This window comes from Mirounga leonina, unplaced genomic scaffold (genome assembly GCF_011800145.1).
Source record: "Mirounga leonina isolate KUSES-001 unplaced genomic scaffold, KU_Mleo_1.0 Mir_168, whole genome shotgun sequence".
Classification (NCBI taxonomy): domain Eukaryota; kingdom Metazoa; phylum Chordata; class Mammalia; order Carnivora; family Phocidae; genus Mirounga; species Mirounga leonina.
Window position 1 is genome coordinate 44,365,033 of NW_023270426.1, and position 26,962 is coordinate 44,391,994.

Below are 26,962 nucleotides of genomic sequence, written 5' to 3' on the forward strand. Positions count from 1 at the left end.
GAATTGAATTACCTTGCAGGGGAATTGGCAGTTGGTTAGTTTTGCTGCTTTTATCATTATTTGTTAACACAGATAAATGTTTTAATGCCCCTTTCTCCAGTCACTAAGGTCACCCTAAAGTTAGAGCCCACACTAGGAAGTCTCCTAGGCTGCATGGGGGTAGGCAAGAAGACAGAACTCATTTCTCATAAATCTCTTTGTGACAGCATCTTGCCTGTATGTGGAAGTTAAGAATTGCATTTTAGTTGAGAGTAATGTAGACCTAAGAAAAATAAGAATCTATACAAATGAGCAGCTTTGTTCTTCTTCCATGTAGAAAACCAAAGATGGTCAGTTTGGGTCTGGTGTGACATTTTATGGTAACATCAGGAACCCAGCCTCTTTCTGTATTTTCACAACACCATCCTGAGCATATGATTTCCATCCATTACACCTTTTCCAGCAAGAAGTAAGAAGAATGGAGGACAAAGAAATTAGGCCCCTTTGTGGATGCTTTCCCAAATGTCTCACCCAGCCACTTGTACTTACATGTTACTGGCAAGAACGTAATCCTGTGACCATACCTAGTAGAAAGAAACCTGAGAAATACAGTCTTTGAGTTTTGTACATGACAGCATCAGTTGAAGTTAGGGAGTTCCGTTAGTCAAAAAAAAGGGGGGGAGGGATGGATATTATTTAGAAAACTAGCAGTCTCTACTGCGCTATGATATTCTACTGCAAATATAGCAAACTTGAAAAGAAAAAGACGAAATGCAAATTACTGCATGGTCAGGGCTTCTCTTCTTTTGGTCAAAGGCATCCAATGATTTGTGAACATTTCTTGAGGTTTCAGAAAATCAGAGGGACAGGAAGTGTCCTTCTGTAGTTGTTTGAATAGTTTTTCTTACCTAAATTCCCCCTATTCCTTGCTAATTTTCCTAGCCTTTTGTTTGAAATCTGTAAGATTAAAGCAGTGTGCTGTACTTTGATCTAGTTTTCCTTAACCATAACCTAAGGTTTCAGCCTGAGATAAGCTCTCCTAGCTTTACATTTTTTCTTGGCTTTTCATCAGTAACAGCCTCATCTATATTGCCCTTCATCAGTATATTTCGAGGTATTGAACTCGACTCTTGAAATCCCTTCTGAATCAGAGATAGTTGCTGGAGGCAGGGAGAGAAATTGGGAAAACTTAAGAAGAGATGTTGAAATCTTCCAGGAGCACATCATTAATAGTTTGTAGCATGGAGCTCCAGGAGGTTTATCTGTGTAAATTGCTAGGGGACCTCAGCTCTCCTCATTCATTATTGTAGAGGGTCTACTAGGTGCCAGGCACTAGAGACATAACATGTAACAAGGTCGACTTCTCCTTGCCCTCAGTAGGACAGCTGCCAACCCAGTCAGTTGTTTTTTATTAACAAGAGTTTGAAGTACTATTGGGAGTCAGAGATTTTACCCTACTTTTAAGCTAATGAGTTAACCTTCCATAGTTCCGTGGATACTAGTAGAGTTCACAAGGCACCGAGAGGAAAAGGACAGTTTATTAATTAGAGCAGTAGTAGTAGCCACAACATTAGCATTTTGCATCAGTTTCTTGAACCCAGTTCCCACAGGACAACACAAGGTCTGTATTCTTCTTATACATACAGGAGGTTATAGTTTAAGAGAGGAATCTTGAATTTGGAGAACTCAGATCTCTCAAAATGGGCAGTAAGCATGCCTGCCCTTTTCTCTGCTTGTGGCACTGTGTATGTCTTTCCAGGGTGTTGGTTATACGGATATCCTTGAAAAAATAGTCTGGACTAAAGGCAATCAGTGCTTCTGCTTGAATGTGAGAAACCTGTGGAGTGTTGCTTCCTAATGAAAGGTGTGCTCATGATTTTGCCTTTGCTTTAGAACACTGAACTTACATCGGGTTCTTTGGATTTAGTCTTCTTGGAATCATTTCATTCTGTTCTTTGGGACCAAAGATAACCACTCATCCTGATCAACTGCTCAACAAACTTAAATTGTTATAAAATGGACTATAGAGAGCGCCTGGGTGGCTCAGTTGGTTAAGCGACTGCCTTCGGCTCAGGTCATGATCCTGGAGTCCCTGGATCGAGTCCCGCATCGGGCTCCCTGCTCGGCAGGGAGCCTGCTTCTGCCTCTGACCCTCCCCCCTCTCATGTGCTCTCTCTCTCTCATTCTCTCTGTCTCAAATAAATAAATAAAATCTTTTTTAAAAAAAAAAATGGACTATAGAAAGAACTTAGCTGGTTTGCTATAAAAAAAGAAATAGCTCTTCCAGAAACACTACTTTTCCAAAGGATCAAGAGCCTTTAAAATGTTTACCTCCTTTGACTTAGTAATTTCACTTCTGGGAAAATCAAGTCTTAGAAATTAACAAGTTTTTTTTTTAATGTATGCATATTTATCAATATATTGAAGAGTGGTATTGCTTAATGGATCGTTGTATGTATATGATGGATTGCTATGCATTCATTATTAAAAATGAGTTATTCTAATTTCTTAATGAGAAAATATTCATTGTATAAGAATTGTATAATAAAAAAAGTAAATTATAATTTCATGTATTACCTTCCAAATATATTAAACAGTGGATAACATTAGTTGGGGAATTCTGGCTTATTCTTATTTTCTTTAACCTTTTCTGTATTTTTCAAATTGTACTAGTGAATACTGGTAACGAGGGGGGGAAATGAGTGTGGTTTTTTTTTAAAGATTTTATTCATTTATTTGAGAGAGTGTGAGAGAGAGAAAGCACCAGAAGTGGGGAGGGTCAGAGGGAGAAGGAGACTCCCTGCTGAGCAAGAAGCCTGATGCAGACTCAATCCTGGGACTCCAAGATCATGACCTGAGCCAAAGGCAGATGCTTAACAGACTGAGCCACCCAGGCGCCCAGGAAATGTGTTTTTTTTTTCTTGTGTTAATTGTGTCTGTCTGATGGAAGGTAGTTTAGTGGTACCAAAGTACAGTACCCAGTTTTGAAAGTTCCTTTATGGCTGCAGTGTAAATAGGAGTACCTCATTAAGCCTTGAACCAGCTTCCACTTTATACCTGCAGCAACTGATTTGCCTACAATTTCCAAACCTAAATAAATAAACAAAGGTAAAGGTATCTTTTGCCCCAGGGTCAATCTTACAAGACTGTGATTGTCCTCTCCTCTGAATCTAGAAGGAATAGGGGGGAAGAAACTGATAGTAATGTTTGAGTACCTCCTGTGTGCTGGCATTTTATTCGACATTCACAGTAACTCAGATGTGAGATGTAAACCTGTTTTCCTCATTTTACAAATACAGAAGTTGGAAGAGATTAAATACGTGGCCAGAGTCATAGAGCTGGTAATGGCCCATGCCAGGATTCAAGCCCAAACATACCAAACTCCACAATCCCTTTTTTCTGCTTTTCTACTTTTAAGCAAGTTTTGAAGTTGAGGTGTTTTGATTAGCTATTGGAAAATAAGTTTTGGCTGATAGACATATATTTGAAGCATTTTTGAACTTGTGCAAGAGAATGAATTAGGAAATAACATGTAAGCAGGTAGATGCCTATAAATGTAGGCTTGTGTAACAGGGTACATATCTCATTGTTGAGCACTGGCTCAGTCTTGTTTCTGCTTGTTTGTTCTTTGTATTCAGATTTTGATTCATATCCAGGCAAATATGTTGAAAACCCTGATAGAGATACTAAAGGATGCTGCAGAGGGAAATTTATCAAAATTTGTGAGAAGACGAGAGTTCTCAGAGGAAGTGGTGAGTATGTGATTGCTGCAGAAATCATTTAAAGGTGAAAGGGCTCTCATTAAAATGTGCACTTATTGTCTTCATTCTCCAGGCTGCCACCTTAAAGAGTGTCAAATATGACAACCTCTCTCTTCTTCCTGTTATAAGACTTCTGTGTTTGGGTGCAACAATTTTTTTCTTGCAACAGAAAATGCCCTCTGAAATTCTAGAAAAACTTTGTCCTTTTACATTATTCTCACCATTCCGCTCCCCCCACACACACACACACTGATTTCCTGGGTCCCGTCTCCCCTTTTCTCTTTCCTTTCTCCTCAAGCTTCCAGTGCCTTCTCCCCACCCCACCCCCCACCCCTGCTTCCTGTTTCATGGAGGAAATGGAAGCAATCAACAGAGAACTGCTGCCTCACGGACAACCTCTTCCTGTCCCTGTGTGCTCAGCTTCCCTGCTGAGGCTGTGGTGACTACACACACCTCTCTAGAGCAGGTTCCCCCATTGAACCCCAGAGCCCATCCCTCTGACCCATTGCAGGGCATCTGTTCAAAAGATGTCTTACTCTCTTTTGAGCATCATTAACATCCCCTTCCCTGTGGATCATTCTTATCAGCAAACAATCAGCTACAGTATCTCTCATCCTAAGAAAAAAGTCTTGGGCGCCTGGGCGGCTCAGTCATTTAAGCATCTGCCTTCAGCTCAGATCATGATCCCAGGGTCCTGAGATCGAGCCCTGCATTGGGCTCCCCACTCCTCAGGGAGCCTGCTTCTCCCTCTGCCTCTGCCCCTCCCCCTGCTCGCGCTCCCTCACGTGCTCTCGCGCTCTCTCTCTCAAAAGTCATTAAAAAAAAAGTCTCTCCTACTTAAACAAATGAAAAAGACATGCTGTGTGTTGAGATAGGAAGACTCAACCCCATAAAATCAGTTATTCCCAAATGATTATGATAATATAACCTAATAAAAGTGTCATTAGGTTTTTTTCTCTAGTTAAGGTTTACTAGAAAGAACAAACTAGCAAGAATAACTGGGAAGAGGTACTAGACCTGCCAGATATTAAACCATATTAAAGCTTCTATAATTAGAACTGTGGTTTTAGATACTGAATAGACCAGCTAATGCAAAACTATAAAACAAAATTAAATAAAAATGATAAGCAATTTCCAAACATTGAAAGCAAAGGGAAGTGACTGAACCCATATCTCACATTGATGGCTTAAGCACACAAAGAGGACAGGATGCCTGGGTGGCTCAGTTGGTTAAGCATCTGCCTTCAGCTCAGGTCATGATCCCAGGGTCCTGGGATCGAGTCCTGCATCCGGCTCCTCGCTCAGCAGGGAACCTGCTTCTCCCTCTCCCTCTGCTCCTCCCCCTGCTTGTGCGCTCGCTCACTCTCTCTCTCTGACAAATAAATAAAATCTTAAAAAAAAAAGCACACAAAGAGGAGTTACTGTAAGTCATTTGAGATTCAATAATTTGTACATCTATAGCTAAAGGGAAAAAAAACTGTAAGGAAATCATAAATTCCTGGCAGTGATCAGTTTGTTAGTAATGATTGGTATTGTCATTTTGACTTATGAAGGGGCCTGTTGATTGGTTCTTCCTCCCTCCCTTGCCTTTTGATAGTACAGGTCCCCCTGGCATCTGAGATGGCATGGTTGGCGGTGGAGCACTGTGGGCTCCTTTCTCCCCCTCTGCCACACTGTTGCCCTCCCAGCCCCTTCCCGTTTTCACACTTCCACCCAAAGGCTTCTTCCTGCTGGCAGAGGGAGCTTGTCAGGAAACTAACGGGATACGATTAATTTAAAGCTTCTTTCTATTCAAATTCTTAGCTTTCTGTAGGTTGTGATCCACCCAAACCCTTTCGGAGTATGTTTAAAAAATGTAGGGGAACTGGAAATGCAAACAGGTTTTAAAGTGCACGGTTGTGTGCATCCATTACTGACACAACTTCAGTTTTCTCAATAGCACTGATGTCAATCACTCTACTTAGACCTGCTCCATCAATATGTTGTCCAATTATATGACTAAAGCATCCAAATAAACTCCACATTGAAAAATACCGATTTTTATTTGATTTTTCCCCCCAAAGTCTGTAAGACTGATTTACTTAAAAAGCTCCACCTGTAGTTGCGTGTATTCCCTGGCTGTTGTGAGGCCATGCGGGGAGCTGCTATTGAGAAAGAAATGACTCCTCTGACTCCAGCAGCCTTTGAGCCGGCTCTAAGGATGCTTGTGAGGGTGCGTATGGAGACCCTTACACTGTAAAACTTGCACCTTACAAATGCACTGTTGAGTGTTGATACCAACAGTTATTAAGGATGACTCGTGTGTGGAGAGAAGGCGCTGTTACACCACCAGAGGAGTGTTGAACAGAATTATTGATTTTCTTAATTACTATGACTAAAACCACTCCAAACGTCAGCTGTTGCTTCATTGATTTCTTTTTTGAAACTAAACTAACAATGGAGTACAATCTCTTTTCTGCTTAAACTGTAGAATGATCCTAATGACACCATTTGATATTTGTGTGGTGATAGGAGAGAATATGCACTTAGAGCAAGGTTGTCTCCAGCTTGGTATATTCGCTTGGCTGCTTTTGGAAACCATGTGCTTCACCTTAAGTCACTTCACCTTCAGCATGAGGTGGGGACTAAAGAAGCTATTCTTTTTAAGAACATCAAGTGCTGGAACTTCTTACCTGAAGGTTCAGTGGTGATCCCTTGTTTGAAAGGAGGGTATGCCGGCAGCAAATAGGGTTATATATTTAGAAGATGACCAGAGGATTTCTTAGGGACCTTGCATATACATAAATTTCATCAAAAAATGTTAGGTTGTATCATTTCTTTTTTTTTTAAAGAGAAGTTTCTTCTGTTTTTTTTAGATTTATTTATTTTAGAGAGAGAGCGTGTGCACAAGTGGGGGGAGGGACAAAGGAAGAGGGGGAGAGAGAGAGAGCAGACTCCCCACTGAGCAGGGAGCCTGATGCAGGGCTCCATCTCACTACCCGGAGATCTTAACCCGAGCCAAAATCCAGAGTCAGACACTTAGCCAACTGAGCCACCCAGGTGCCACGGGTTGTATCATTAATAAGGATTGAACTAAGTAAAATGTTGATTTTGTTCAAAAAGTAGCTCTGCATTATAATTTAGAGCTCACCCATTTTTGTAGAATTAAATAGCATTTATACACTTGTGACTCTGATATTTATACTTTTGGTCTAGACCTCTCCTCCTTGCTTCATATTGGTGTATATCCAGCAGTCTCTTGACTTACCCACTTAGATCTTTCACAGGCATCTCAGCCATGTCCAAAACAGAACTCTTGACTTGTTCCCCCTCCAAATATGGTCCTCCCATCTTCCCCGTCTCCGTTAATGACCTCACCCATCACCAAGTTGCTAAAGCCCAAATTGGGAAGATGTTTTTGATTCTTCCCTTTCCTTGACCTCTTCAACAATAAATCCTTTCAGTTGGACCTCCCAGATATACTTGTTACACATCTATTTCTCCATCTTGTATATACATTTTCCAGACTAGACTGTCATCCTCTCTCATCTGGACTAGGATACTGGCCTCCAGATTAGTCTCCACCCTCAATTTCTCTACACAGCCATTTAAACCTAAGTCAGATCATGTCCTAATTTGGACCTTCTGATGGCTTCTAGAATAAATTCCAGAAAACTTACCATGTGCTATAAACCTTCACATAATTTGCTTCCTGCTCTGATTTTTAAATTGGGCAAACTTTGTTTCCATTGCTATTTGACTCTTTATCCTGATATGTTTCATTGTATATTATGTACCACCTTTTTATGAGATATTAGGAATGATTTTCAGGTACTAATTCTGAATTTTGTGTATAGCTTACGGAATCCATTCATACTTCTGTGTGCCCTGGTACCCTGGTTTTCACCATTATAGGTATACAGTATACATTTTTACGCATTTGTATCTCTGCTTCTTGGAAGATAAGAAGAACAAAGAAGAAATCTTGCAGATACATAATGATCTGCTCTTCTTTTTCCCAGCTGGCCAAAGCGAGGGAAAAAGTAAAGGATGTGCCTGCCCTTCTAGCCAGATTTGATGAGATCTATGGGAAACTGCACATAAATGGCCAGGTCACCACTTACACGTTGGATACTCTGCTCTGCCACACCCCTGGGAACAGGAAATCCCACATGATGCTATTAAACAGGAGGACAGTCAGCCATCGGACCTTCCAGCCACTCAACCAGTCCCTGTGGGCTGAGTAACCCTAGCTTCAAACCCCCCATGGGTCTGAGCTGGAAGGGGCCTGCTTCTAGTAAGTTAATGGCTTCCTAAGAAATGAGGCGTTGTACTCCAGTGGATGGTATACTAACAAACATTTGGTCTCCTTAAATTTCTGAGTTCATTGAGAACTGGCATGCTGACTGGAGAAGTTAATGTTGTGCTGCTGTGAAGATCTAAATAACAATCAAGCAGAAAGCTCCGCTCCTTCGGGAAGGACGCTTCCCCTGTGTAAACCTCCGAGGATCCGTGAAGGAACATGGCTGTGGTCTGCAGTCCAGCTCCCGGTACCAGAGTAGAACCCAGTAAGCACCAGTGGGAAGGAATTCCCCCTAGGTGGTCAACTTCAGTGAATTTTCAGGGGAGTAGTTACTTGCAAATTACACCTTTGCTGAATTCAGGAGGTCTGAAACTTATCATGCCACGCTGGGCAATAGCCCAGGATTTTTTCACTGCTTCTATCATCATTTATCTGTGACCCCCAAATAAGATACTTGTGAACCTGCATACGGACTTGAAATTTTCATTTAAGTTTCAGTAGTGTCAAATTTTCTCAAAAATGAGAGAAATAAAATATTCCTGAGAAAACATCTTCAGGTTGTTTTGTTTTCTCAGCAGCACAAACTAACCCAGAATTTAGCTCTCAGAACTGATAAGTAAACTAAAATTTGAATGGTTACTGCTGTGGTCATGGGCAGGCCATGTGCTTTTTCAAAATTAATGCCGGGCGCCTGGGTGGCTCAGTTGGTTAAGCGACTGCCTTTGGCTCAGGTCATGATCCCAGAATCCTGGGATCGAGCCCCACATCAGGCTCCCGGCTCAGCAGAGAGCCTGCTTCTCCCTCTGACCCTTTCTCCTCTCATGCTGTTTCTCTCTCTCAAATAAATGAATAAATAAAATCTTAAAAAACAAAAACAAAATAACTGCCAATAAGAACCACATAATGCTGTCTGTATTATTTTTTTTTAATGTGGATCATAAATATTTGGTTCTACAGTTTGTCATGTTAATAATGATCTTCTCTTTTCTCTTGGGATGCTTTTTTTTTTTTTAAATAAACTTGTCTGACAGTAGGTTAAAGCTTCCTCATCCTGATCTGTCACATGATGGTTTGAAATACAGCACTGGTGAGTTGTGCCTTTTGTTTCTAAAGGCCCACATGATGTTCACGCCTCTCAGCTGTCTTCCTAGAGTTCTGTACACTCTTTCTTCAGTGCTCTTTCAAAAACTAAGGTTTGCTTTTAACTTGATTGTTTTTCAGAGTCCAGAATTATTCACAGAATCAGCAGTTTTAGAGTAGGAGGAATCTTCTGAGTCTCCTAGCTGATTCCCGTCATCTTTCAGGTGAAGGAAATGACTGGTCCAAATTGGTGTAACTAGTTGGAGGTGGAGCTGAGATGAAAATCCAGATTCCTAGTCCAGTACCCTTCCCACTACAGCACATTAGGTCTCTTCAGAGATAGAATACTAGGTAAAGGCTCACTTCACTTTCCTCATTTGTTAAATGGGGTAATCATACCCACCTCATAGGCCTGCTGTGAGAATGGAATGAGATACTAAACGTAAAGCAAGCAGAACCGTGGCTGGCACTGAGTAAGTGCTACGTAAACGCTGACTATTATAATTGCCATCCGTAGCATTTAGAATGCGGATACCTGGTTGAAGAATTATATAACAACCGCATTCTTCCTTCTGCTTATGAAGACTTAGCCCCTTTTAAGGAAAATTCTGTGCCTTTATAGAATCTTAATTGTATTTTTTTTGTGTGTCTGGTGTTTGCAGAAAAAGGCATTTGGGTTTCTCTACCTTCAAAGTCTTAGGGAGTAATATGGCTTGCTTCCTGTCCCCCAACTTATCTTTTATCTTCTGACGCTCACAAAGAGCATTCGAATGGCTATTACACCCTGTGTGACTATGGCCCTGGTTGTTAACTAACAACCATTCATTAGGAGAAAAAAAAAAGTTGTGAGCAATAAATAGCAGCCCTGACCTTCCCAGGCCCTGCTGCTCTGAACAGCTGGTGACTGGTCGCCGTGCTGCAGGTAAAAGCTGGGCTCTTCGACCTTTTCCTGCAGTTATGCTGAAGGGCAAGAGTACAGAGGGAACTAATGAGCCCCATGTTTACCCCCAAATAATAGATGATTCTGAAGGCTAAAGAACCATCAAAGAGAAAGTTTGCTTAGTCTATAGTGAGCATTTCATTCTTTAAAATTTCATAATTTCTTTCAAAAATGGTGTTTGTTTTTTTTTTCGCAATCGATAATTTGCCTAAAGCATGTACTTATTCTGTTAATGAGAATATTTGGACAGAACATCTTATTCCCCAACCCTATTATGTGCCTTTGTAGATTGTTTCATTCATTATAAATATCTGTTGCTTCAGACTCCAGAAGTCACCGTGGTGAGTACAGCACAGTATGAGAAGGAGACAAAAAGATACCTCCTACATTAGGTGGTATCAGGAGAGGGTTCTGGTTCTCTCTTGCTGTGTCTAAAACATGTCAGAACTTAGTGGCTTAAAACAACGCCAGTCGTTTTCTCATTATGTTTAGGATTGACTGGCTCAGCCAGGCAGTTCTTCGTGTCTCAGGTGGTTATTAGTCACTTGATGGCTGGGATTAGAGTCACCTCAGAGGCTTCCTCACTTACTATTTATGGCAGGTGATGCTGGGACCTCAGCTGAGACTGGGATTAGAACATCTACGTGTAGCTCCCTGACAGCACAGTGGTGGAGTACTAGGGAGTGTCCCCAGAGGACCAGGCAGAAGCTGTTGTCCCCTTTTATGACCTGGGTTTAGAAGCCCCATGGTTTCAGAAATCAAATGGCAGCCCTTCCACTCGAATCACAGGCCCATCCAGATTCAAAGGGAGGGAGCATTCATTCTGGCTTGGTGGGACTGTCAAGGAAATACATGTTTTAAACTATCAGAGATTTTTCCAGCAAGCTCTTTGAACTTCTTTCCCATTGCTACTTCTAATTAAAGCCACCATCATCGGGCTTCTTTCAGCTGTCTTTACTACAGCCGGTGAGGTTTCCAAAACTAACTTGTCCGTTTCTATTTAAAACTTCCTGAGGGCTCTTCACACCCCTCTGGATAAAGCTGTGTCTCTTTAATATGGCTTAGATGGTCCTTCATAATCTGGCCCAGGTTTGCCCAGCCCACCACATCCCTTGCTACCCCACACTCCTTCCCTCCTCCTCTCTTCCAGGCCATGACTGAGACATTTTGTCATCTGGAAAGGCTTTCTTGAGCCACCTACTTCCTTAAGATCAGGTTAAGTGAGCTGCCTATGTGCTCCTATACTTCACTTAAAAACACACTTACCATCCTCCTACCATCGTTCTCTATTCTTCACTAGATTTAGGTGCCATGTCTATCTTGTTCTCCACTGTTGACCCCATACCTAGCACAGTAGGGATCATATCAGAGGATGAGTACTCATTTAACTCACTAATTCGTTTATGTTGGTTGTTGATTGTCATCATATCCCCCTGTAAACAGCGTTTTCTCTCCAGTGCCTTCCACTCAGTCCCAAACATTTAGACCTGACCCCAAGCTTTTGCTCAGCCTATTATGTATCCTTTTCTCCTCCCACCTAAAATGCCCTCCCTCTTTATCCATCTTTTTCTGCCCATTTTTCAAGATCCAGCTCATGTGTCACCTCTTCGAGCGGGTGTTCTCAAGCTGTAGAACCCTTATGGATTTTCCACTCATTTACCAAATCAATGTTGAGCAGCTACAGAGGACAAGGCACTATGAAAGGCTCTTAAGATACCACAGGGAGAAGACATCCCTTTCCCAAAGCAGAACACTTTTGGCCTGCCATGTCAAATTTAAGGATCCTTGGCCTAGTCATTTGCTCTTTGCTTCTATAGATAGTACTCCTTACAGAGTGATCAAAATCCTGAAGAATAGACTCAATGGTGAAATAGACCAATCCTGGGCAATTTTGGCTGACAGTTTTGTTGACAGTGATCCAAGGAATTAATACAAAATTGAACTAATTCCTAATGACTATTACTGAGAAAATATAATGGGGAGGTAGCTGCTACAGTTCAGGTAGGCAAAATTATAGCTTTCTCTGTTTCTTTGCAAGCAAACAAAAATTTCTTACGTATTCTCTACTCCTGTTGAGAACCTCAGAGAGGAATTCATGGGCGACTTGATCTTGCTTAAAGGATATTTTAAGCTCTGCTTTTTTTTTTTTCTTTAGGCAAATCTTTGATCATTCTGGATATGTTCCTTTTACCCCTTCTTTCATAGCCAAGATGACAGCTGAGTATAAGGCAGTGGTTCTCAAACTTCAGCAAGCATCAGAGTCATCTGGAGAGCTTGTTTAAACCCAGAATGCTGGGCTCCATCTCTAGAGTTTCTGATTCCACAGATCTGGAGCAGGGTCCAAGAATGTGAATTTCTAATAAATTCTCAGGTGCTGCTGTTGCTAGTCGGGGGACTTGGACAGGAGCCCTGGGCTTCAGATACCATCTCTGGGTCCTCTAGTCTCTGCTGTCACAAAGAGGGAAGAGCAGGTAAGTACGGCCTTGTCCCTGGACTCCTAAGCAAGTACCTGATGAGGTGTGTATGTCTGCCTTTTGCCTCTACTCCTGAGGATCCTCACTCTGATGTTGACGCACCTCAATCCCAAACCCTCTCCACTGGAGTCAATGAATCAGCAGTCCCAGGTCATTATGATTTAAGATTAGTGAAAAATGTATCTCTTTAGCGTTTTTGAATTATATATATACACACAGAGAGACACATGTATACATATACACACATGTGCATACATGTCCATGTAAACTAAGGCAACATGGCAGAATAGTACAGAGCTTGACAAAAATAACTTAAGATTCAAATTTACCTAATAATATTTCTCTCTACAAATTTGACATACATTATGCATAAAAAAATGTGTGGTGAGCCAAATCATTGTGAATTAACCCCCCAATGGAAATATTTCAGAAAAGTAAAAGATTTTTTAAAAGGATATGGTTTATATATATATATATTTTTTAATTTTATTTATTTATTTATTAGAGAGTGAGCGGGAGAGAAACAGCATGAGAGGGGAGAGGGTCAGAGGGAGAAGCAGGCTCCCCGCTGAGCCGGGAGCCCAATGTGGCACTCAATCCCAGGACCCTGGGATCATGACCTGAGCTGAAGGCAGTTGCTTAACCAACTGAGCCACCGAGGAGCCCAGGACATGGTTTATATTACATAAAAAATGAATCAAGGAATTAAGTTGGCTTAAGTGGCATTACCTCAAAAATATCTTGAGCAAAAATTGATATTGGTGTAATTCTGATTGAAATATTTTTGCTAACATAGAGTAGAAATGGGATTAAAAAATGCCCTCTTTTTTTAATTAATTTTATTTTATTATGTTAGTCTCCATACATTATATCATTACTTTTTGATGTAGTGTTCCATGATTCATTGTTTGCATATAACACCCAGTGCTCCATTCAATACGTGCCCTCCTTAATACCCATGACCAGGCTAACCCAGCCCCCCACTGCCTTCTGCTCTAAAACCCTCAGTTTGTTTCTCAGAGTCCATAGTCTCTCATGGTTCGTCTCCCCCTCCGATTCCCCCCCCTTCATTTTTCCCTTCCTACTATCTTTTTTTTTTTTTTTAACATATAATTATTATTTGTTTCAGGGGTACAAGTCTGTGATTCATCAGTCTTACACAATTCACAGCACTCATCATAGCACATACCCTCCCCAATGTCCATCACCCAGCCACCCCATCCCTCCCACCCCCCACCACTCCAGCAACCCTCAATTTGTTTCCTGAGATTAAGAGTCTCCTATGGTTTGGTTTCATCTTGTTTCATATTTTCCTCCCTTCCCCTATCATCCTCTGTCTTGTTTCTCAAATTCCTCATATCAGTGAGATCATATGATACTTGTCTCTCTGATTGACTTATTTCGCTCAGCATAACACCCTCTAGTTCCATCCACATTGTTGCCAATGGCAAGATTTCATGTGTTTTTTTTAATGGCTGTATAATATTCCATTGTGTATGTATATACTACATCTTCTTTATCCATTCATCTGTTCATGGACATCTTGGCTCTTTCCATAGTTTGGCTATTGTGGACATTGCTGCTATAAACATTGGGGTGCATGTGCCCCTTCGGATCACTACATTTGTATCCTTGGGGTAAATACCCAGTAGTGCAATTGCTGGGTCGTAGGGTAGCTCTATTTTCAACTTTTTGAGGAACCTCCATACTGTTTTCCAGAGTGGTTGCACCAGCTTGCATTCCTACCAATAGTGTAGGAGGGTTCCCCTTCTCCACATCCCCACCAACATCTGTCCTTTCCTCACTTGTTAATTTTAGCCATTCGGACTGGTGTGAGGTGGTATCTCATTGTGGTTTTGATTTGTATTTCCCTGCCGAGTGATGTTGAGCACTTTTTCATGTGTCTGTTGGCCGTTTAGATGTCTTCTTTGTGGAAATGTCTGTTCATATCTTCTGCCCATTTCTTGATTGGATTCTTTGTTCTTTGGGTGTTGAGTTTGATAAGTTCTTTATAGGTTTTGGATACTGGCCCTTTATCTGATACGTCATTTGCAAATATCTTCTTCCATTTTGTCGGTTGTCTTTTGGTTTTGTTGGCTGTTTCCTTTGCTGTGCAAAAGCTTTTTATCTCCATGAAGTCCCAATAGTTCATTTTTGCCCTTGCTTCCCTTGCCTTTGGTGATGTTTCTAGGAAGAAGTTGCTGCAGCTGAGGTCGAAGAGGTTGCTGCCTGTGTTCTCCTTTAGGATTTTGATGGATTCCAGTCTCACATTTAGGCCTTTCATCCATTTTGAGTCTATTTTTGTGTGTGGTGCAAGGAAATGGTCCAGTTTCATTCTTCTGCATGTGGCTGTCCAATTTTCCCAACACCATTGGTTGAAGACACTGTCTTTTTTTCCATTGGACATTCTTTCCTGCTTTGTCGAAGATTAGTTGACCATAGAGTTGAGGGTCCATTTCTGGGCTCTCCATTCTGTTCCATGGATCTATGTGTCTGTTTTTGTGAAAAATGCCCTCTGTTATCATGAGTTTGCATTCTGCAAGAGGAACAGACATTAAGTGAACAACTGCGCAAATGGCCACATTGTTAATGGTTGGGATAAGTCTGGGGTGATACTTCCATCACCCGTGGCATAGATAGTAAGTGGCATGTGTCTGTTCGCACATGTGCTCATACCCACACATGAGGACCTTCTCTGGTCTTTGATAGCACCAATTGTCTGTCATTCATTTTGACATGTAAAGTACATCGCCTTGTGTTGTTACAGGACTTTTTCCAAGTATATCTGGTGTCTCCTGAAGGACAAACTATCCTACCTCTGTTTTATATGACCCCAAAGTTCCTGTGTAGCATGTTACTATCCTATGATACTATAATGTGGCCTTAATGTTTTTTGAAAGGGTGAATTAATTAATGGCAGGTTTTAGTTCATATGTATAGCCTGCCATGCTCTGCTTTCAGTATTTCACAACTTTCTCATAAACCGGTTGCTCTTCCTATCTTAGTTTTACCTGAGACAGGGCCAAGCCCTAAAGAAGTGGGATGGCAGAGAAGGGGGGCATAGGTGACTAGTGCATAACACCCTGGCCAGAGCCCTCTTTCTTAGTTTGTTTCCATGGGGTTTCCCCCCAGTATTTCTAGGCTCTTGGCTAATCTGAGATAGGAGTGATTTGGGGAGAAAAGGAAAGTGGGGGGAGGACACAAGGGTTTTATGTGAAACTTCCCAGCTACTAACAGAACAGGAACAGAACACTGCCAAACAGCTTACCCACTTGCCTGCCTTACTGAGTTGATCTTTTTCTGAGGACTGTGGCCTCCAAGAGCCTCAGGGGCAACTTTATCACAGTGATTAAAGGTGAGGTCTGGAAAAGAAGGCCCAGGGAGAAGAAAAGAACCCCATATTTGGCTGGTAATCACTGTCCTGCAGCTGAAATACTCCAAAGCTGGATGCTTAGGATAGGAGAAGAAGGCCTCATTTAATTAGGCCCTGAGAGGAAAAGGCACCAGGAGTCCCTGAGTCCCCCTGGAAGTCATCATGGAATCATGGTCTGTCACCTGGCCTGCCTGGGAAATGCATTGCCCAATTAGTGGTCCCTCATCTTTCCTGATTCCTTTTCCCTGCCCCAACTCCAGGCCAAGCTCCTCACCCAGAAGAGCCCAGCATCCCTATGTCACTTAATTCCCCAGATCTCCCTCATTCCCAGACAGCAGGATCATCTTGTCAAGGTACAAGTGACATCACAAAAGAAGGCGTAACCTCCACAAAGTGACTGCCCTACAACTCGATTTGATTTTGAATCCACGAATCCAAGTCACATGCTGGCAACTGAGCAGCAGAACCTCCTGGTGTGTCCCACTGCACTCCACGGGGACACATTGTGTCACCATTAAGTTCAAGAGGATTAAGGAGGCCTTCACTTTCATGGCTGGAAATTACTGAATTAATATCAGTTTAAAGAGTATGTTCTGACTGTCGCTGGTGGCAGGATGGCCACATGCACGTCCAAAGATAATTCAACATGAATGCTGCTCACTGAGAAGCCAGGACAGATGAAGCAACTCCACATGAGGCTTTTGGGCCACAGGGTTTATCTCCCTGTATAAAACTATGGAGAGCAGAGGAAATGTCATTTCCAATTTAGATGAGCACAGCGTTTGCTTGGACACACTGATGCTGAAGTAACAAGGAATTTGACAACAACAGGGCTTGGTATGATAGGGTTTATAACATAAAGAAAAAAAACCTGCTAACACTTAATAAGACTTAACCATTGTGAGGCTCTATACAAAGCACTTTGTATACAGTATCTCACTTAACCCTCAGGAAAACCCCATTTCACAGATGAGGAAACAAGCTCAGAGAGGTTACGTTCTTGGCCATAGATGTAATACCAGGGAGTGGGCAAGCACAGATGGTCTGACACCAAAGCTCAGGTTTTTAACTCTGTGTACTGTGCCCAGATGGTGGCTCTGCGTGTGTGTTTGCATGTACATGCTCATATATGCACTTTTCAGGAAAGGTGGTTTATACTATTGATTCAGCAGAACCTTGAAGGGGCCACTGAGTAAAAACGGTTAAGGTATATATGCATACACACATACATACATATAATATGCATGTATTACATATACATATACATAGACACATGTACATACTTAATGTTTGTGTATGCTGTATGGATTTTTTCAGTAATCCCTCCCCGCCTTCATGCCTTGCTCGTATCACTAGTATACAGCTGAAGAATTTAAGTGGACAGCAGAGGGCGCCCAGAGTCACTGTTTTTAAAAAAGCATCTTCCATTTCTGGAATTCAGAGAGAACAGAGGTCCACACTGCAGGCTAGATGGGAAAGGTAGCTGTAGATAGACTTCCGGGAGGATATAGAATGTTGCCTTCGCTCAAGATTGAGAATTATCGTGTTGAAAGGATGTTTTGAGAAGAGAGAAAACAGGATGATCCTCTGCAGATAGTGTATGGGGGGGTGGGGCACATGCTAGATGTTTCATGAAAAAAACATCCTCAGCTCCTTATGAAAGAAAAAGAAAGAGCCTTTGTCTCACTTTGGAAAGTTTTCTCCTAAAGAAGAAAAAACCCAGAATGAATTGTTTGCTGTTTCTTAATAAAATCATATTGGGATGTGAGAGAAGTGAAAAGGAATTAGGCTCTTAATTATTTGTTCTGTCTTTATACCTTCTCAAATCCATCACATAACAGCAACCTATCTCTTCCAGCCATCCTCATGGAGTTACTAAGTCTTGGAGCTTTCTCCTTTAAAGTAAGAGAGATTTCAGTATCCTGGTGTATTTATCACTGCCCATTTCTAGGAGTAGGTCAAAGACCAGTTTTTCATTATCACAAACCTTATAGATATGTTGAGATTTCACAGAGTGCTAATTATTACCGTGGGATTGGGAATTCTGGTGAAAGATGTCCCTGACAGACACCCGAGCCTGGGAGGAGGAGAGTGGCAGATGCTCTTGCTCAAGATGACTTGCTCATATGTATACAATAGATAACTCTTGGGTTACCACCAAAAGCAGAGGAAATTCTGTGCAACTGGACATCCTATAACAACTGATGGGGATAAAAGAAAGAAACTGTTAATTATTCTAAATGTGGCCCAATGAGTTGGTATGGCTTAGGCACAACAACTCAGTGACATAGGTACTGAAAAAAAAAGGCCTGGGGAAAAATCCTATAGTCCATGCTATTCCACACATATTCTCTTTGATTTTTCTCACTTATGAAATGAAACACTCCTGAAACACCTGGTGGATGGGCATTTGGTCCTCTAGGAGTCTGGAGTGGAAGTGGCCAGGACTAAGTCTCTATTTACACTGCCGTGTTAAACTTTTATCCCATCAGACGCTGCAGGTAGAGGGAAGGCCATATGAAGGTAGACTGCGCAGGGTGGGGGTGATCTCACTATGACATAATGCCTACACGGCAGGTAAAGAATCAGTAGTATGAAGCTCACTCAGGCAGGATCTGTTTTTGACAAGGTTGAGAGCTAAGCAGCTAACCAGTGAACCAATTGGTATGAATGGCAGCTCTGGACTTCTATATCCGTGGACTTCCACAACCTTTATTATCCCCTTTAGTTAAAATCCTAACCTCAGTGGACCATGGATCCAGACCAAAAATATAAATCTTTTCTTCATGTGGATCATTTCGGTTTGTTTTTAAAATCCTTTTTTCTCCTCCAAACCATTTCAATTCTACATTTCACTTTGCATTTGTAGACATGGCTTATAAGTTATTGATTATTTCGTACTCTGTTGAAATCCTTTCAGGTGTAAAACATCTGAAAAGATAGGAGGAAACAAAGATAACCAGCACACCATTGCTACTTTCACTAGCCAATCTCCTGACCCCGTTTTGAAGATTCTGAGATAAATAGGTAATAGGAGTCCCCATGTCTCTGAGTTAAAGTTTTGGCAGGTAAACTGGGCTAGAGTAGGTTGGGTGTGATTTTGCCTTCTCACATTTCAATGGACTAATGCCTTATGATTTTTTTTCCTCCTGAACTCTACTTCCTCTTTCTTCTTTCCCTGTTCTTCTATTTTGTGTCTTCCCCATCATTTTATTCATGCTTCTCCTTTGAGAAAAAAAAAATTTAGATCCTTTTTTTGGGTTCTTTGGTGACAGAATCTAGCTTCCTGTGTCCTCACTCTTTCACTCACTGACTCAGAGTGGAGGCTGCTTTACTGGAACTTAGGAGAAACCTCAGGTTTGTTTTCAATCCTGTTTTCTCCCGAGCATAAAGCTCTAATTTCAAGGGAGAAGTTCTGAATAAGCCAGATTGAGAAAAGCAAGCAACAAGCCTAAAAACTCATGTTCCTCACCAATTCCTCTTGGGATATATTCTGGAGAAAGGCAACAAAACCATTTGGAATTGCCTATTTGCTCCCCAAATATAACTCCCATGCCCAGAGTCTTATGCAGCCTTCAACGTGAGTTAAGTCCCTCAAAGTAGGGCATGGGCAAGATTCACCAGCTAAAACTGTCTTTAACTGCAACCCAAGGTACAGTTCAACTTTCTCAGTTTGTTCAACAGAGAATATTTACAAGTGTCCATTTTGCCTGGAAAACAGAGAGGACAGATTAGAAATAATACAATGTGTGTGCCAGTTCAACATTTCCAGACCTAATATTCAGATACCTACTAACAACTCTGAAATTCAGATCCAAGTTTAAAGTCCAACTCCGGGACGGCATCTCCCATCCTCTGTTACAGCTTGGAAGATGCTTATTAGCACAAAATTAATAATATTATTCCATCACTTTCATCTTTATTGTTTTAAGCTGAGCTACCCAAATTGCATTCGTCCATGGCAACTAGGAGAGGAATATTTATTTTTAAGTTGTTCCAATTTGTTCATTCTTAGAAAGTGATAAATGAATAGAAGATGCTCAATCAGACCTGTGGGTAAAAGGTCAAAGACTGTATGCATGTGAGATTAGGGGAAATTGTACACCTAATGAAGACAATAAAGGGAAAAGAATGAATCATGATGCTCATTATGACTCAGTTGACAACACTTTTAGGTAAAGTCCACACTGTTTGGAAAGCACATTTTCATCCCTGGTGTCAAAACCTCCAAAAGCACATAGAAAAGTAAAAGATGCTGGCCCGTGATGAGTTTGTCTAGGGTTATTTTGGAAGGCCCTGCAGTATTTAATGATGATAATGAAAATGCATTTCATTTCTTCATCTTGTCTATCAGACTCCCTGTCCAAAACAATAAGTAAAAAGGAAGGAAGACCAACTAACAAATAGCCCATGACTGGATTTGTTCCCATCAGATCCAAGAGAAACAACCACATCAAGTTGCTAAAGAAATTTACCCACTGACAATGACAACAGCACAGCAGCATTTGTATCATATTCCCCACAGTTACTAGGCTGTTGTGGCTCAGATTTTGAGAAATTTAACCTGCATGTAAATGTGTGACAGGGCTTTCCTGGCAACCTGTAGTTCAACAAGGAACAGGAAGTGAAACCATCATTATCACCACAAGGTTTATTTTACACAAGTTTCCATAACTTGGGAGAGGCACCTTGCTGCTTACTCTCTACCCTGTTTCCTTCATCTGTACTCCTCTGCCTTACCTCAAAATGAAGAAAAGGAAGTGCTTGTCTGAGGGGTGAAAGGTCTCAGGAATTGGCTGTGACCCCTGGGGAAAAGGAAGAGGTACCCCTAAGATTCAGCACCCTCCCAATTGCCCCAAAACACTGAGCTGAGCCCCAGAAACCATTGCCTTAATGACAATACTTTGCATACCAAAGATGTCAAAGTCCTAGAAGGTCTCAAGAATACCATTTGAGGGGCGTCTAGGTGGCTCAGGTCAAGATCTCAGGGTCCTGGGATTGAGCCCCACATCAGGCTCCCAGCTCAGCAGCGAGCCTGCTTCTCCCTCTCCATCTGCCCCCACTTGTACTTTCTCTCTCGCTCACTCTCTCTCTCAAATAAATTCTTAAAAAAAAAAAAAAGAATACCATTTGATACCATTTGATTTGGAGTTTCTTAGGTAACTTCAGCAGCACTTAAGACCACAGACCATTATGTCCGAACTGTATCCCAACCAAGGATGCCTGGCAGAGGGGCTGAGTGGAGACTAAAATCCAAGGCTGCTTCCTCCTATAGGAAACACCTTTTCCTAATTCACCCAAATCCACTGAGTGGACAAATTGGGGGGGAGGGGGTTGTCAAAAGTCACCCTGACCCCTTCTTCTTGGTTACTCCCTCTCTCAAAACCTCCATAGGCTTCTCATTACACAGAATCAACTCCAGGTCCACAGTCTGGTCCCTTTGACCTCTGCAACCTCAGCTCGCTTACTTCCCTTGCTTGCATCTTTCCTGCCACATAGGCCTTTTACTGGCCCAGAAGATCCCTGCACATTCGTGCTTCAGGTCCTTTGCACTGGCTGTTCCTCTGCCTTGCTCCCTCACTTCATTCAGATGTCTGTCAAATGTCATCTCCTCAGAGAGGCCTTCCCTGACTTCCCATACTTTAAATTCCACCTTCTTTCCTCTCTATTCCTTTTCCTGCTTTTTTTTTAAAGCACTTACTATTTGAATTTTATATTTATTTATTGTTTGACTTCTCTCTGAAACAGAGGTTGAAAAACTAGTCTGAAGGCCAAATCACACTTGCTACCTATTTTTGTAAATAAAGTTTTATTGGTATATAGCTACTCTCACTCATTTACATATTGTCTTTGACTGGTTTCACACTACAACTGTAAGTTGAGTAGTTGCAATACAGACTGCATAGTCCACAAAGCCAAAAATATTTATTATCTGGCCCTTTACAGAAAAAGCTTGCCAACCCTCACTCTATAATGTAAACCCTATGAGGACAGGGGATTTATGTCTTTTGCTCACTCCTGTATCTCCAACACTCATATTGCCTGGCACTCAGTAGGTACTTGATAAACTTTATTAAATGATTGAGCATATGGATGAATGAGTATCCAAATGTATCTAGAAAATGGTTTCCTTAATTCAACAATTATTGAGCACCAACTTATGCCAGGCATTGGACTCTGTGCAGAGGATACCACAATGACGAGAGACCAGAAAATTAAATGGTGCTAGGAGGAATGTCATGTTCTTCATGACAGTTGTTATGGGAGCCATAAAGAAAGATACCTGACCAAGGCATCTAAAGACAGTGATCCCTAAAAATGAGTTCTCCAAGCTGAGAGAAGTGTGAAGCGCATTGCAGGCAAAGGGTAGAAATGTAATGGTCCAGAGATAGGCAACCACAGTTGTCTGAGGGATTAGTAGTTTGTGTGGTATATGAGAGTTGTTTGAACAGGGTTTAAACAATTTCTTGAATAATCACTCTTTATCTTTCCGACTCTTATTCCCTTGGTTGCCACTTAAAATTTGGAGGAAAATAATGATTCTCTTCAAAAAGCCTACCATTTTCCTGCCAATGTTTTTGGCCCAACCCAAAACACACTACATGTGTTATTTGAAGAGATGTCTCAGATACATTATATCAAGATTTCTCAACCTTGGCACTATTGACATTTGGACCAGTAATTTTTTTGTTGTGGAGGTGTCCTGTACATTGTAGGATGTTTCATGGCATCCCTGGGCTCTACACACTAGATGCCAGTAGCACTCCCACAGTGTGACAATCAAAATTGTCTCCAGATACCACTAAATGTCCCCTGGGGGGCAATGTCACCCTCTGTTGGTAACCACTGCATTAGATAGTGCCAGTAACACACACTAGACAACCTGAAGATGAAATGTATTAATAACCTACAAATGCTGGATGTAGGGGGATTTTGGAAGTCCAAGGCATTCGAGCCTCTGGAATAAAAACTGCCTGTTCTTTTTTGTCTCCAGATGATCACCCAACATGATTATGACAAGTAACTATAGATTTAGAAAGATAAACATTAGTTACTTCTTCACTTGGCTACCAAGTGCCATTTTGTCTACAGATTCATGGGGTCTGTGCTCTACTGAAACATGCCAAGTTAAATATGCACGAGGACAGTAGAACCCACCGACGCCCATGCCACTGTGAATGCACCCGATCTTGTCTAATCTTGGAAGCTAAGCAGGGTCAGGCCTGGTTAGTACTTGGATGGGAGGACAATAGGACCCTACTCAGCAATGAAAAGGAATAAGCTATTGATAAATGCAGCAACATGGATGAGCCTCAAAGGTAGGATGCTGAGGGAAAGAAGACAGTCTCAAAAGGTTACATACTGTCTGACTTTATTTATATGACTTTCTGGAAAATGCAAAACTATAGTGAGCACAGATTAGTGGTTACCAGGGATTAGAGTGGGGCGAGTGTGTACCACAAAGGGACAACATGAGAGGTTTTTTTATTGTATGTTAATGAAAAAAAAATGAAAGAGTAGTTGCTGAAGAATATGATGGGTTGTTAGTACTTAATACATGTCTTCTTCTAACCACAATGAAGCATTTAAAGCCATATTTTAAGAAAATGTGCCAGGCAACAAGGCCTTGACCACCAGTAATTAGAGTGTTCCAGGGGAGAGGGGCAAGTAGATATTCTGGAACCAAATGAAGAGCTTTAGCTTCCTTGCTTCAATTCCTGTTTCACTTTCCATAGAACAAGGTGATCTTCACTTCCCAATCCAGGGTTGCCAAATTTCACCCTAGAATTGCTTGAGCCTCCCTTGGGCAGAAGAGAGAAAATATTTCAAAACGTCAAGTATATTGGAGCAGGCTTACCAGCATCCTTTGAGGTGTATAACATTTTATCAGTATGACACTATTGTGTAGTGATAAAAGAGAGCCTAAGAGAGTGTGGGGCTAGCTTTCCAAGGCTCCAGGCAAGAGAAGGAACAGAGAGCATAATGAAATGAAAGTGACTTGATTCTAAAAGAGATCAATATCCTGTTTTATTATTCATATGAATAATGACACCAGATTCATGTATATATGAAATAATCATCATTTCTGAGAAATTTTGTACTCACCTGAAATATTGAGTCTGTCATCTATGATGATGATGGGGCCCAGGGCATATATGGGAAGGTAGTGGTGACCCTTATCTAGAATCCTGCCCCATGAGCATCCAGTTCAGGGTAAGCATATTCAGCCTTCCTCTCTTTCAGGGGGTACTGCAGGCTGTAGTTTACATATGTACGAGAGGACTGTGCACAAGAAAATGTTGCTCATGTGCTTATGCAATAGTAATAGTAAACCACAGGGTTATCACATCAGAAATGAATGTGCTTGACTTCTCAGAGAATGAAATGCATGGCAACAGTGAGAATCAGAAAGGGTCATCTGCCTGATATTCATCCTGAAAGCGACACAAAGCACAAATGATGTCACAATCGCAAATATACTTCTTTCTCTTTGTCCGTCATCATCCATTTGCAGCAACATCACTTCAGTTGGACAATTGCAGTGTCTCTAAACTGTTTCAGAGGTAGCCTAGTACGCCAAACATCCTCAGGAGCTGTTGATCCTTTTTCCCCTTGGCTAAATATAAACTGTGAAAATGAAGTAAAAACAACAGCCCCTCTGTGTCTGTAGGGTGGGGACAGGGCAGGGTGGCAGAGGTAAGAAATACGTTGCAGAAGAACTGGCTCATGACTTCAGTCTTCTTGAAAGCAGAGCTTTGAACTTTTTTCATTTTATTTCTTTTAACTTATTTAATCATCACCACTGCTCTCCCTCTCCCATGATGTAGGGAAAGATTACTTTACGCCCATTTAACAGAAACTAGAACCAAGGCGTATGTCCATTAAGAGTTTCCCAGAGGTCACATAGGGGGAAAGTGGAAAAATATGGTGTAAAACCTGTCTCCTGATTCTGGACCCCAGGGCTCCATTTGGTAGACCATATTGTAAAGTGTCATCCAGCTTCACTAAACATAGACCAAAAGCTAGGAGTTAAAGATGGTTACCCTCTGTAGGAATCAGTGGAAGTCCTAACCCCTATCCTCCCCCAGCCTGAATGTAATAATGCATTCATAGTTGAGAACGTGCCTGATTGCTCTGAAGATATATCTCAGGCATCAAGCCTACAAGAAGGGTAATCCTACCCACAAAGTATTGATTACTTCCTTGGTTGAGCCCTGCTATACCTTAAATACAGTGCTATCTTTGTGCATGTAACTTTCACGTGCCTTGGGGCCTGGGTCTTGCTGTTCTTGGATTCCTAGATCCTACTACAGGGCCCGTTTCATAGTAGGCACACAATGCTTGTGTGCTAAAAGAAAGGCATGGCATGAACTTAATTCCTTAGAAGTGAAAATTAAGGGAGAGCTGCACCTAGAAAAACCTTGCAAAAGTCATTTACCCTCTCAAAGCCTCAGTTTCTTCATCTGTAAAATGGGGATAATAAGAAAACAATAACCCTGAAGAGTTACTGAATATACAATGCTTGGCAAGGTGCCTGTTTCACAGCAAGCTCTCAGTAGGTGGTAGCTCTTTGTGGTAGCCAGCCTCCAAGATGGCCCCCAGCAACTTTCACCTCCTAGTAGCCACAGTATCCTAGTATCCTAGTTCCTTCTCACACTGAATGGCTGACTATGTGACCAATAGGACATAGGAGTATTGACAGAGTGTGGCTTATGAGACTAGGTCATAAAAATTATTGAGGCTTCCACCTTGTTCTCTCTTGGATCACCTGCCCTGGGAGGAGCAAGACACCATATCATGAAGACACTTCAAGCAGCCCTATGAAGTACATGTTGTGAAGAACTAGGCTTCCTACCAACAACCAGCATCAAGTCACCATCCATATGAGCATGCCATCTTGGACACTGATCCTTCAGCCCCAGTCAAGCCTTCAGATGATGTAGCCCTGGCCAACATCTTGACTGCAACCTCAAGAGAGACCTTGAGCAAGAATGCCCCAATTAAGCAGTTCCTGGATTCCTGACCTATAGAAATTGTGTGAAATAAATGCTCATTGTTGTTGTTGTTGTTTTTAAAGTTTTTATTTATTCATTCGAGATACAGAGATACAGAGAGAGAGAGAATATGAGCAGGGGGAGAAGTAGAGGGAAGGGGAGAAGCAGGCCCCCTGCTGAGCAGGGAGCCCGATGCAGGGCTCGATCCCAGGACCCTGGGATCATGACCTGAGCCGAAGGCAGACACTTAACCATCTGAGCCACCCAGGTGCCCCAATGCTCATTGTTGTTTTAAGCTGGTATGTTTTGGGGTAATTTGTTACAGAACAATAAGTAAACAATATACTATCATTGTAAATGGTTGTATGAGTATCAATAAACAGGTAAGTGCCACACAGTCAATCCTGGTCCTTGACCAGCCTCAGTTCACAAGAGCTAATGGGTAAGGAAGGCTAGTTTTAACCAAACTAGGACTTGTTCTTCCCCCAAACTGAAGAGGTAACTAAGATAGACATTCTCAGCTCCTGACCTGAGGGAAGTGAGAAGGTCCCCTTGGTGCTATTTGCCACATTAGACAAATGTTTGGAGAATATCACTGGACACTGAATCAGATATTCTAATGTTATTTAATCGTGTAAGGCATGTAGGTCATGTCTCTAAATAATGGGACAATTCTGACCCCAAGAGCTAATCTTAGACTCTCCTTTTTCTCCCCACCCCCAACCCTGTAGCTAGCATGCCACCTAGAACAGTCCCTTACTTGTGTTCACCTTCCCAAGTCTTTTTACCATAAAACTTTGATGAAAATGGCTATGACTTTAAAGGAGCCAACATTTCACTGAATATTGAGAAAACCTCTTTTTTTTCAGGCTACACAGGCCTTGGCGATATTTAAAGCTTGGATGATGGGCATAAAGATATTTGGCTCTGAGCTTTCACATGGTTGAGTTACTGTAACTCTATAAACTCCCAAGTCCCTCCCTTCCCCAGTGATCCCTGGTATCTTCCTCGAGGATTTGCCAGTGTTGTTAGACTGTTCCATTTCTCAATAAATGCTCTCATTCTTTACTGCTGTCCC

At 41.7% G+C, this 26,962-nt stretch overlaps 1 protein-coding gene across 4 annotated transcripts in view; it reads left to right on the plus strand.

Annotated features, from left to right (window-relative positions):
* PTCD2 (pentatricopeptide repeat domain 2) overlaps positions 1 to 26,962 on the plus strand; it is a 61,497-nt gene that overhangs the window by 23,075 nt on the left and 11,460 nt on the right. For 2 of the 4 annotated variants that reach the window (XM_035014617.1, XM_035014619.1), the window contains exons 9-10: positions 3,618 to 3,731; positions 12,414 to 12,959. In XM_035014617.1, the coding sequence (XP_034870508.1) occupies positions 3,618 to 3,731; positions 12,414 to 12,707 (408 nt within the window). In that variant the 3' untranslated portion in view covers positions 12,708 to 12,959. Of the gene's footprint in view, positions 1 to 3,617; positions 3,732 to 12,413; positions 12,960 to 26,962 lie in introns of those variants that run through there. The other 2 variants (XM_035014618.1, XM_035014620.1) reach the window with 2 other exon arrangements.